General features: G+C 36.8%; 1 protein-coding gene across 1 annotated transcript; it reads left to right on the forward strand.

Moving 5' to 3' along the window:
* Window positions 1-4,529: 4,529 nt before the first annotated feature.
* On the forward strand, window positions 4,530-13,200 carry LOC104610028 (RNA-binding ASCH domain protein). Its single transcript, XM_010276484.3, has 7 exons — window positions 4,530-4,868; window positions 6,290-6,433; window positions 7,186-7,253; window positions 7,364-7,414; window positions 7,562-7,621; window positions 7,747-8,205; window positions 12,885-13,200. The coding sequence occupies exons 1-7, from the start codon at window positions 4,745-4,747 to the stop codon at window positions 12,927-12,929; spliced, it is 951 nt and encodes a 316-aa protein (XP_010274786.1). The 5' UTR covers window positions 4,530-4,744; the 3' UTR covers window positions 12,930-13,200.
* Window positions 13,201-13,867: the final 667 nt, after the last annotated feature.

Consider the following 13,867-nt stretch of genomic DNA (forward strand, 5'->3'; position numbering starts at 1 on the left):
AAGCTGATGGGAGAAAGTCACAAGGAAAACAAAAAGAAAATAATGACAAGTATTCTCCATGTGGTATTTGTAAAAGAAAAAACCACGTGGAGAAAGATTGTTGGTTTAAAGGAAAACCCCAGTGCCAAAGTTGTAAAAAGTTCGGGCACGTTGAAAAAACTTGTCGTTTGAAGAAATTCCATCAAGCTAACTTTTCAGAAGAGAAAAATGATGAGAATAATCTCTTCTACGTCTACCAAGCTGCATTAGAAGAAAAGAAGGATACTTGGTATCTAGACAATGGGTGTAGTAACCACATGACAAAAAATGAAAGCATCTTTTATAGTCTTGATAAAGTCAAGACAAAGTCAAAATTGGTAATGGCGACTTCATGGAAGCAACGGGAAAAGGCACCATTGTCATTGACACCAGACAATGCAAGAAATACATCAATGATGTACTCTTGGTCCCCAACATTGATCAAAACCTACTTAGTGTACGTCAAATGATGGAGAAAGGATAATCTTTACATTTTGAGGGAGATTCTTGCACAATCTATGACAAGCAAGACAAATTCCTTGAAATTGCAAAAATAAAAATGAAAGAAAACAGATGTTTTCCCATACAATGGAGATATGCAAGCAATGTAGCAATGCAAGCGCAAGTGGACGAGTCGTGGCTATGGCATAGAAGGTTCGAACATTTCAATTTCCATGGGTTAAAGATCCTTCAGCAGAAGAACATGATGCGAGACCTACCAGCAATCAAGGAGCTCAACAATGCCTGCAAAGGGTGTATGCTCGGGAAACAACATCGACAACCCTTACTATCCAGAAAAGCTTGGAGAGCCAAAGAGCCACTAGATTTAATCCATACAGACGTTTGCGGTCCAATGCGTACTCCATCAAATGATCAGAACAGGTACTTCATTCTCTTCATCGATGACTATACTAGAATGACATGGGTTTACTTTTTGTGAGATAAATTGCAAGTCTTCGATATTTTTAAGAAATTCAAAACCCGTGTCAAGAAGCAAAATGGTCACAACATCAAGACGATAAGAAGTAACAGAGGCAAATAATACACTTCTATTGAATTCAACAAGTTCTGTGAAGATGAAGGCATGGAGCATCAACTCATAGTCGGATTCGCACCAGAACAAAATAAAGTATCCGAAAGAAAAAACAGAATAATTATGGAGATAGCAAGAGCCATGCTCATGGAGAAGGGTCTTCCAAAAACTTTTTGGGCAGAGGCAATAAGCACTGCAGTCTACTTGTTCAACAAATGTCCAACCAAAGCTGTGCAAGATAAGATACCGATCGAAGCTTGGAGTGGGCAAAAGCCATTAGCAAAGCATCTCAGAGTTTTTGGCTACATATGCTACACTCACATTCCACAAGAGAAAAGAGGCAAGCTGGACGAGAAGACTGAGAAAGGAATCTTCTTAGGCTATAGCACTCAATCAAAAGGCTATCAAGTCTATAGCTTAAGAACAAAGAAGCTCATAATCAGTCAAGACATAAGATTCGATGAAGATGTTGCATACAATTGTTGCATACAATTGGGAGACAGAAGAAGTTGAAAGAAAGAGTAACAACATGCCCTTATTACCAAGACAAGAAATTGAAGAAGGTTATGATCAAACTGGATCGCCAACTCAACCAGCAACACAATTAGATCCAGTACAAGCCTCAGAATCTCCTCCAGACTCGCCACCAAGACGAACTAAATCCTTAACAAAGATATACGAGACATGCAACTTGATGTTTATGGAGCCAGAAAGCTTTGAAGAAGCTTTTAAGAAGCTTTTAAGAAAGAAGTATGGAGAATAGCTATGGACGAAGAGATAAAGATGATCGAGAAAATGAGACATGGGAGCTTGTAGATCGTCCACAAAACAAATACACTATTGGAGTTAAGTGGGTTTACAAGACAAAGCTTAACTCAGATGACTCAATCTAGAAGCATAAAGCAAGGTTAGTTGCCAAAGGATACTCACAACAATATGGTGTCGACTACAATGAGACATTTTCTCCAGTTGCATGCCTTGACACAATCAGGGCATTTATTGCACTAGCTGCACAGAAGAAATGGAAGATTTTCCAACTAGATGTGAAGTCAACATTCCTTAATGGCTACCTTAAGGAAGAAATCTATGTGGAGCAACCTCAAGGGTTCGTGGTGCAAGGACAAGAAGATAAAGTTCTCAGATTAAAGAAGGCATTATATGGCCTAAAGCAAGCTCCGCGAACCTGGTACAGTAGAATCGACAACTACTTCACTGAGCAAGGATTCAGGAGGAGCAAAAGTGAGCCAACACTCTACATCAAGACTCAAGGTACAAATGACACACTTATTGTCTCTTTATATGTCGATGATCTCATTTGCACAGGAAATAATGAGAAGATGATCAAGAAATTTAAAGAAGACATGATGAAGACTTTCGAGATAACCGATTTGGGTTTAATGCACTACTTTCTCAGGATCAAAATAACTCAAGAAGAAGATGAGATCTTCATCTCACAAAAGAAGTATACAGAGACTCTCTTGAAGAAATTCAAAATGGAAGGCTGCAAGATAGTATCAACTCCATTAGACAACAATAAAGCATTCAAGAAAGAAGACGGCTCACCAAAAGCAAATGAATCACAATTTCGAAGTTTAATTGGAAGCTTACTCTATTTAATAGCTACAAGACTAGACATCATGTATGTAGTTAGTCTGCTATCAAGATTCATGCAGAGTCCAAGTCAAATTCACTATGGAGCAGCTAAGAGGATACTTAGATACTTGCAAGGAACAAAGAACTATGGAATATGGTACGGAGTCACGCATGACTCAAAACTAATTGGCTACATAGATAGTGACTGGGCAGGATCAGTAGACGACATGAAAAGCACGCTAGGATATGCTTTCACAATTGGATTAGGAATATTTTCTTGGGCATCAAAGAAACAAGCAACAGTTGCGCAATCATCAGCCGAAACAGAGTATATTGCAGCAACAATGACAACAAGCCAAACTATATGGCTAAAAAGAATACTTGAAGACATGGGAGAATCACAAGGGGAAGCTACAGAAATCTACTGTGATAGCAGATCAGCTATAGCAATGGCAAAGAATCCTGTATTTCACAGCAGAACCAAGCATATAGGCATCAAGGATCACTTCATCAGAGAAGCTGAAGCAAACAAAGAAATAGAACTCAAACACTGCAAGACTGAAGAGCAATTAGCAGACATATTCAAAGGTACTACTAAAAGGCAAGTTCGAACTGTTACGAGACATGATTGGAGTTACTGAAATGTGCACCAAGGAGGAGTATTAGAAGTTGCTACACATTTCTAGAATACTTTACTTAAGAAGCAAGTAAATTAGTGTGGTCAAAATTCCTTCAGTAAAAGAAGGATCTAGAGCAAATAATATTAACCACAAATGTAAAGTCGCTTTACCTTTCAACCACCAACTCTAGCTACCATAAATACAACCTCTTGTATTTCAAATGTGAATGAGAGAAATAGAAAAAATACAGAAGCTACTAGCATTCTCTCTCCTACTTCCTATCATATACTCTACTCTTCTATACCATCAGTATACCAACAAGGACAAACAAGGGTGCAAAGATGTTGGACTTGGAGGTACATGGTAGATTTGGCAGCTTTGCTCTGTCGTAGCTTCCAGGGCCTTGTTTTTATCAAGAGAGAAGATAAGTTAAAGAAGAAAGAGAATATAAGCAATACAGACCAGGAACCTACTAAGCTTTTCAAATTTGTATTCCCATGAATATAGAGGCAGAGAGGAAGACACTGAATAGTTTCATTGACCTTAATAGATATTTTTCCAAAAAATTTATCCTATTTTTGTTATTTTATAAAAATATTATTTTTTATTGATATTTAGGGCAAAAAGTTGCCCTTATCTACTAAAAACCCTTTCAAAAATGACATAAAATAAAAAACAAAAAATTCAAAAAAGGAGAAATTTTTTTATCGCTTTGTTTTTAATATATATATATATATATATATATATATATATATATATATATATATATATATATTATACCTTAGAAGGGTTGTTTATCTACATGGTGTTTGGAAGCGTGAGCGCTTCTGCCAAGTAGGCAGTGATCGATACTATACTATTTGGTAAGGTGATTTTCATCACTGATTTTCACGTATGTGCTGACAGGTAAGCACCACCTAGGATACACATCAGTCAACCGTTGGGGGAAACGGTTCACTGATGCATGAATTTAGTGTTTCATGCATCAGTGGGGTCCCGATTTTCGAGGCATACCCGATTTTTAATAATCGATTGAACCAAACAATGAGATATATGAGCACTTGTTGAAACGCCTATATAGAACCGACATGGCACCATTTTTTTGAAAAACGGCCACGATTCCAAACATTCCCCTAAAAATTCCTAAAAAACTTTGGAGTCTTCTTGTTGCAAATTTGCAATTCCTCTTTCTATATTGGAAAAATCTATGATGCCGAAAAGACGTGATACCGGAAATACTTTCAAGTATTTCTTTTCTGTGTTTTCTTCGGTATCACAAGTTTTGTCAGACTCGAATTCGGATTAAACGTGCGTTACTTTCCCTATTTGACTTCTGTCGATTTTTTCCTTTCCTCTCTCAGCCTCTCAGGATCAATTCTGCCATTGCCTTCGTCAAATTTGCCAAACACCAAACGCCACCCTCTCCCCCTGTCAATTCCAGTAAGTTACTGCAAACCGAACATACAAACAAAGTCGGGAGATGGGAGGAAGAACACAGGGGAACTACAGAAACCCTTGCTTGACGATGCATCAACCATGGGCTTCGCTGCTTGTCTACGGCATCAAGCGCATTGAAGGGAGATCATGGCCTGCTCCTATCAGGGGTAATTAATATTACTTGCTAGTGATTCAAATAAAACCCTATATTAAATCCTTATTGTTGGTTTGAGTTTGGTTGAGTTAGAAAAGTTTTGACATGGACTACATTTAGAATGTTGGGTAAACTTGATCACAAGAAGTATTGTTCTTCTGGTTTCGCCTAATTAGAGAGCCTGAAAGATTGAATTGATATTTTGGACGAGTCACGATTTCTTGTTTCTGGGTTATGCTTCCTCATTATTATTATTCTTCTTCATTCTTTTTTGGTAGGGCTATTCTTCCTCATTTATGGTCTTAGAATGTGACCAGGTAGGGAGGCTGAGATTTGCTTTTTATTTTTTATTTTTGTATTTTTTTTTTCTGTTGGTAAGCCTTATTTCCATCTTTCCTTTGAGCTTTTATGTCTAGTTCACTGCAACTAATTTTATTTTATTTTATTTTCTGGATTCTGAGTAAATGGGTTTTAGAGAGTAATGTTAAGCTTATGTGACATAGATTTTCAGATTGCGGAGTTTGAGTCGAAAGTCAGGTGGGCAAGTTGGTGTTTACATATTTATGTGTCTTTGGTTCTTTCCTATTCGTAGATATCTTCATTCATCTCTTTTGTATTTTAATATAATATTTGAGACTATAGTGTTTCACATTGTAAGATTAAGAACGATCTCCAGGTTTGGAGAGGTAATTTTGATTGCCATTGTGGTTCTGTTTCATGTTTGTCGATGTACCTTGATTTTTCTGAACTCCATTTTATTGCTGTCAGAGGAAGTGGGTCTTTATTCCCATAAGTTGATTTTGATTAGGAAAGATGCTAATCCTGGAATGTAGCGGTTGCTCAATAAGCACTAAAGAAGGGTTCAGTATTAGCTTGAAAGGATGTGGAATGAGAGTGAGAAAATAACTGAATAAAATTCTTAACTCTAGGAAGTCTCACAGATGAACCATTATTGATTCATATACATTCTATCCAAGTTCACTAGATTATGTGGATAAAGTGTAACTGACGAAAGAGTGATTAGAGTTGGTATATAAACTGTCCAAGGTAAACTAAGGAATGTGATTAGAGTTGGTATCCTTGGCTGATGGCTGTTTGCATGCTGAGATGTTTATGGATCAGCAGTTCAATAGGTGTAATTTGTCCATATCTCTTATGAGCCTTTTATAGCAAGGAAAAGTGAAACATGAATACTTGGGAAGAAACAAGTATAGAATGTTATTGGCAATGCATCTAAAGTTTCTAAACTTCTAAGCACAGGAAATCCAAACAAAAATCCTCCAGCCCTCATTTTTCCCTCTCCCTTTGATCAATCTTGTGGAATTGTTTTTTAATGCTACCATATTTTAATTTGTTCTTGAAAGACTTCCTTTTTGGTGTTTACAATTGTCCTTGATGCTGGTCCTGAATATACAATCTCTTGTCATTTTGAAGGACGACTTTGGATTCATGCTGCAAGTAAGGTGCCAGAGCCAGATACAATTAAAGCAATGGAGGACTTCTACAGGGAGATTTATGCTGTTAATGGAATAACTGATCTCAAGTTTCCAGAACACTATCCAGTTTCAAGACTTTTAGGTACTTGAAGTAACAAAAAATATATCTTCGTATTTATATTTGTTATACTTTAATTTTTATTTGTGTGTGTGAGAGAGAGAGAGAGAGGAAGAATAGACATTATCATGATTTTATGTCATTCTCAGACTCTTTGCTTGGTTTCGAAAAATGAAATATATGCTAGACAAGATAGATCGACTGAAATTGTGTCCTCACTGAACTGATGCCGAGGCCTTGTATGATAAAAAATTAGAGGTAGAAATATGGATGAAATTGTATATTGTTGCAATGCATTTTGTTTATGTATTGAAGAGGAGGTATTTTTATACTGCTGATATCCTAAGGTAATATAACTTGGAAATATTTATGCTAGTATTCATTTATCAAAAAAAAAAAAATATTTATGCTAGTATTCCTAAGCTCTCTAACATAGACAATGATATGCTTATTATGACTTCTGAGAGGATGATGCAGGCATCGCTTTTCTCCAGTCTTGTAATTTGTGTCTCCCAAAATAAGTGTCATTTGATTGTTTTGATCCTGAAGCTAAAGTTTGAACTCTTTATCAACGGTGTCAGAATGCTACTAAGCCTTAACATTATGTTCTAACTAAATAATAACTGCTTGAACTGTGTGTGGAGTGTTTTGCAATATTTTTTTTTTTCACTTTTTAATGTATATTGCAAATTTACGAATTAATTCTGGGGTCATATGTTCTCTATAGAAACATCTCACATTCCTTTAAATATTCTAAACTTTGGTCCTTGTGACAGGTTGTGTTGATGTGGTTGGCTGTGTTAAATGTGAAGAACTGGTATGCTGGGAGGAGGTACCTGAAGGGGTGGGTTCCAAACTGTACCATCTTTTTGTATTCCATGTTTAAATAAATGCTGCATGTGAAATATAGTATAGTGTTTTCTACTTATTAATAGCTTGCACTATTATTTACAGGTAAGGCTAGAAGGACAAACAGATTTTTGCTGGCTATGTGAGAAGCCACAGGTATACTCATGCAATCAGAACTTTGCAGTTGCTATAGATTGGAGATTTTATCACTTAAGATGCATCTTTCTGCATAACTATTCTATTCTATTGATTGAATGGCTACTTTGTTCTATTGATTGAATTATTTCCTTAAATCAAATGCAGAAATTAGTAATTCCATTTGAGATGCGGGGGTATCAAGGTGTTTATAATTTGGAAAAAAAGGTACATGGAGAATTCCAATTAAGGTACCCACAAAATGTTGGTTTATATTATTTTAAAATAGTTTTAAACAGGAGAAAACTCATTTGCTTCTCTCTCTGTCCTTATTTCTCTTAAAATTGAATCAGATTTTTGAGGCAGCAGTCCGAGGTCTTTGTCCAGTTGAGGGGCCACTTCCAGTAAAGTTTCCACTCCCAGATCCACGTGATCCTTTCTCGCTGAAGCCAGGATCACTTGCACCTTGTTTCGCTGGCTCTAAACCATCTTTGGAGAAGCCACCAAGTCTTACTGCAGCCATAGCTGGTGCACGAGCTGCAGCTACACAGTTCTCAAAGAAGGAGCTGAAGTCCCCAACCAATATGACCCCAGAAAAATATATGTCTTATTCCACGAGAAGTCAATCATCAAAGAACAAAATTACAGAACTGGACAGTAGTGCAACTGCTGTTCTATATGAATCTGGTAAGGGATTGTTGTCACAAACCAATAAAGAACAAAGTAGTCCGGTGGGTTATGAAGGAAATAGCAGTAGCCAGAGTCAAGTTCCTCAGAGAGATTTGAATAAGCATCTTGGAGCTCCTTCTAAGGTACGTAGCCTGTTATCTTGAATTGTTTTTGTTTTTGTCAGATTCCATTATGAAAGGATACACGTTCATAACACAAAGTCGACAAAATATGTATATATATCTATATGGCCAGCTTGCGCTAATGTCATAAAAAGCCTTGTAGACCTTTTCATTTTGTTGGTTAATCTGTATTTTCATGTCAAATATTTTCTGAATCTAAATAACTAGGACAGAGGTCATCCACAATAAAAAAAAGATAAAAGGGAATACAGGAATCTGATTCATATTAGAACAGGTTGTGTTTGGTACCATTGCTGTCTCTACCTGAACGTTTTGGGTTGTTCAATACAAATTTGCGAGAGATTTTTTCTGTCTGAAATATCCAATTTGACGTTTCAACTATAATGCCAATGATCACTCCCACACGATTTTTTTTTTTTTTTTTCTAGTTGAATTGACTCTCTTATGTGATGTCACATCACATGTTTCTATCAACCCAAAATGTTTTAAGGTAAAAACAAAAGCCACGTGATAATGAGGTACCAAAATGTTTTAAGGTTAAAACAAAATGTTTTAAGGTACCAAAAACAACCATAATCAGGCTTGACAGGCTGGCAGAACACAAGATATACACATGATACATGAGTGATAATGCATGAAGCAAAGTCCTTCAAAAGTTACGAATGGTAAACAGAAGTATGGCACTCATTTTCTGCTCCCTTGTTTCTTTTTTGATGGATATTCTCTGGCATTTTGCTTCCCGAAGCATGGCCGGTTTTACACGTCCTATAAAATAGAAAATAAAATATATATTACTTCTGCTTTATACTCTAGCATTGGAGGTGTTTAGCTCTGTGATTTATTTCAAATTTGTACTCTTCTGTCATTATTGTATAGGTAATGTTCGACCTGTGTAGGTATTTGTATGAGATAACTCAACATAATGAGAATGAATTTAGCACGTATCAGTAGGCCTGTCAGTTGGACTGGATCTGGTCCAATCCGATCCAGTCCAATATTGGTCCATTTACAAATGGACCGGTCCAAACCCCATACAAACCGGATCCAATTCGGATCCAATCCAGTCCAAATAAATGAAGCCTCTATACATGAAACACGGATATTGTTTAAAAATTACAGATTTACAGTCCAAACCAGATTGAAATGCAACACTTCATTCCATATTAAGAGTTTGTCAATATAATCTTTTAGAATTTAATAAAAAACAAACAAAAGATGAACCAAATTCCAACCATCTTGATAAGTTCTTAACCAAAGAATACACAAGAGCTACTGCATACTGTTCTTATGCCAGGTTATTACTTATCAATTGAATCCAAACAGATTCTGCTTTCTATTTCCGGCTTCTTGAGGAGCCACTAGCCAGGTACACTCATGATGAACACCCCAAACCAGGAACATGATTTTAATAGGGAGAGGAGTGAGGACTCACACAAAAAAAAAACACAGTAAATCGGTCACACCATAGAGTTGGAGATTTTTTAAGTAGAAAATCAAGATATTAAATTGATAATCACCATGAATCTTTGCTGTCAAGATCATCCGACCCTTTATCCAATTTATTACCTAAGATTTGTGTTGCAACAAATCATCATCATCACTCCAAGTCTCCAAACACAGCTTACTTGGAGGAAACAACTACCCAAAAAAGTTGTCGTCATCATCACTCTGAGTTCTGCAATGCCTGTAAAACAAATGTATAGAAAGTGAAAGAATTAATTAATCAGTGGAAACGGCTATGGACATGAAAAATGCTCAAGCTACCAAACTTCAAACAATATGTTTTACCATTTCAAAATGAACTTTGCATTGACTACTCTATCAGCCAATTAAGCCACAAAGTTACAAGAAACAATCAACACAAACATCTAATAACCATTTGATTCAATCCAACTTGCACAGTTCAAATAAGTTAGTAGAATCTCCCCCATGATCTATGTCTGGAACCTTAAATTTTGACCTGGTTACTAGTTAACCAATCCATGAGCTCCATGACCCATCACTCCATCAGCATTCTGGTCTGATTTTCTGTGCGATCCAAATCTGAGAACACTGTTTGGACTAGAAGCTCTGCCTTATTTTATCTTTTCTTTGTTAACCCAAAAGATATTGCTGTCACAGGACAGCAACCCAACCATGTTATTTTTAATATCATCACAACCCAACCATGTTATTGTTGTCAGACTCACATGACAGATGATGGACTAGGTGGGTGAGATGCTCATCTCTGACTCTGAGTAGTAAGTGGTTCATGTGTGCTACTTCTATCAATGGTTTTGGGAATCAGAAACATTTGAACTATGAGGGTGTTGCAGAAACGATTAAATCCAAAGACAACAATATGAATTAGACAGAACAGAACATGCTATCTTTAATGGAACACACATCTTCTATTTGGTATCCCTTTTGGTTCTGGAGTAAAAATATCATAGCACAGGAGGTGGGTGTTGGAGGCAGAGGACAAAGAAAGATTTTTATTAAGAATTTTCTAATAGTCTAAAAAGATCTTTAATAAGGATCTTACCAACTAGTAGCCCTTTTTTATATGATTAGTAATTCATCTATAAATTCTTCTTATATAAAAATATAAGAAATGGGATTTAGAAAACAACTGAATTTTAGTTTTTAATTCTCTGCTCTAGTGAAATTAAGAATAACTAGAGTATGACAACATTTAAGACACATTCAAAGAAACAGAGCAATTAACAAGGCAAAATTCCTAAGAATGCAATGGATAGTTCACTAAAACTAATCAATCATGTTATCTGAAAAAAAGCAGTAAATTAAAACGTATATTACTGTTGCAATTCTAGAATGACCACTGAACAATAACTGAAAACTCTCCACTCGTGTTCCACTTCTAGCTCCACATATCTAGCTGCCCCTCCTCGACTTCTCTATCTTTTAAGACCTGTAAAACCTCACAAACAAAGCCCAGCTCCCAATCAAAGAAGATTTTGCAAAATTTAGGAACCCACACAGTACCACCACCTTCCATCACTACACATCCAGCCAATCCTTACATTTACCTAGTCTTATTGGACTGGTCCAATCCAATCCACTATCTTATTGGACTATTCAACCTGGACTGGATTGGACTAGTATAATCCACATGAAAAATAATTCACATAGAACACCCCCTTCATCTTTCAATTTTGGAAACAACACATGCACACCCAATCTATTTTCAAACCAGATGGTTCTCATTTGTTTTTGGAATTCACATGAAAAATAATTCACATAGAACGCCCCCTTCATCTTTTTCTTTCAATATTTTGAGAATCATCTCTAGATGTTTTTAGATGCAATCCTACAATGGAATGGCAAGATGGCCCATAAATTTCCTAAAACGAAAAACTGTGAATTTTATTGTTACAATCTCTCACTAAAAGAGAAAACCCTCTGATTCAGATAAAAATGTATCTCTATTTCTGGTTTGTCAACTGCAAAAAATGGATGTATTGCCTACTTTTTCTTGCCAATCAGTGCCTGAAATGAAAATCTTGAACAATCCATTTTTTTTTGGGTAAGCAATATCTTCATTGTAAAAAAGGATAAATACAACTAAAAAAAAGCAACACAACAACAGAAAACAAACAGACCCAAGGTTACTTTTGTATATAAATCTAGGTCTTTCACCAGAGATGCTCATGATTTGGTTCAAAAAGCAAAAGATGTGAAAGATGTTTGTAATTGGTGGAACTGAAATAGCAAACAACTGGCCAGAACAACCACTACTTAACAATCAGGCATCTTAAGTTTGAATTTTCTAGAAAAAAAAAACGAAACAGAAAACAGACCGATACTACCTAAGACAAAGCAACATTAAACATCACTAGACTTAGCACAAACACAATTAGACAACCACTTCAAAAATGGATCAAATAACAAACTAGACTACAAGACAGATGAGCTGCACCATCAAGGAAGCCAACTGAGGGGTGATATATTTCCTATTTCAACGATTGATTGCAGTTCACAGAAGAGAGATGACCGTTGGAGAGAGAAAACTGGTGGAGATAAAAATGTTAGAGAGAAACAGATGGAGAGAAAAATGTCAGAGATAGCCGCTAGTAAGACAATACATTTTCTGCACATGCAACTCAAGCAAACTAACAGAGATAGTTGCTGACTCGCCGGTGAGAGAACCATCGGAAAAAAAGCCGTTGGAAAGAGTTCCCTTGGATAAACCCTAGGTTGGAGACTTGGAGAGTTGGAGTCCGAAGTGAAGACAATATATTCTCTCTCATGCAGCTCAAGCAAACTGACAGAGATAGTCACAGACTTGCCGGTGAGAGAACCGTCAGAAAAAAAGAGCCGTTGGCGAGAATTCCCTTGGAGAAACCCTAGGTTGGAGACTTTGAGTCTGAAGTAAAATCGGTCCCCAGGTGATATGCGGACTAATCAACTTCGTCCATTTTGGTCCACCAATTACTTAGGAACAAAATAATACGGATCAGTCCAACCCGATGCCAAAGCATGGACCGTCCAACCCATCCAATTTAAATGCGATTTGGACGGGTCCAACCCAAATCCGGTCCATTGACGCCCCTACATATCAGCATTATTTTTACTTTGGATTGGGAACATGTGGCAAGTTATGTTTCAGATCATTTCTCTATTCGAAATACTCGCTACTTCATGAGTTCAAACTTGTGTCTAATTGCATGAATTTTCAGATTTTTGCTGCAGCGATCAGAGGGATGAGGCCGGCACAAGTATGACAACCACATGTTCAGGCATTACTATCTATTCTTGGGAGAAAACATTTGAATCTGAAAATCATAGTGTGAACAGTGTCTAATCGATGAGGAGAAAGAGCTGAAATAACCCCTAGTTGGTGGGCCATTTGATCGGTGGAAGATGGAGTTGTAAATTATGTAATTTATTATTTTTTCTTCGGGATTTTTAGTATATATCAAAATTAGTTGTAGTGTCTGTCATGCTCAAGAATTCGATAAATCAGTTTACTGAAATAATGAATGCGTATTATTTGGTAATAATCAGTATTTTTTTTAATGGAGTTGCGGTGACATGCTGACTGACCTCTACAGCGCTCTCTATAAACGAGGAAAGGTCTTGGTCCTAACATTGTTTTGAAAATCGGACCCGACTGGATGGTCGGACCGTTCGACCTGGGAACCGGTCATTGTTCTGGGTCCGGTTATGCTTTTTGGTGAAAAAAAAACATTGAAAAGGTTGAAAAACCACTGACCCAGGTTGGAAAATGACATTCCAGTCCAAATTTCATTATATAACTTATTTTTATTTTTTATTTTTTATTATTATTATTTTTTTTACATTTTAGCCTTTTAAGGTTTTACCATTGAGGTTTCCCCTTTCTTGCTCAAGTTTCACCTCTGAGACTCAATGGCGATGGAGGGCAGAGGGAGTCAAGGAGACTACCATTTACAGTGCTTGGCCGAATAGATCGATGCCGGGAGGAGTCTAAACCTTGCACGACGACCGCCATATGTAGCAATGACTCGGTGCTTGGGCTTGCAGTGGCGGCCTTCAAGTTCCTGGGTCGTTTTTTCTATTGCTAGCAACCCTGAAATTGTGGCGGTGACCAAGTTCCTCAGTGTTTTATATAATACTAAATAGGGATGGGTACAAGGGACCTAGGTCAGTAACCCAAAATGAATTTGTGTTTTTTTTTTTC

The sequence above is a fragment of the Nelumbo nucifera genome, chromosome 1 (genome assembly GCF_055504915.1).
Source record: "Nelumbo nucifera cultivar China Antique chromosome 1, China Antique-T2T, whole genome shotgun sequence".
NCBI classification, from domain to species: Eukaryota; Viridiplantae; Streptophyta; class Magnoliopsida; order Proteales; family Nelumbonaceae; genus Nelumbo; species Nelumbo nucifera.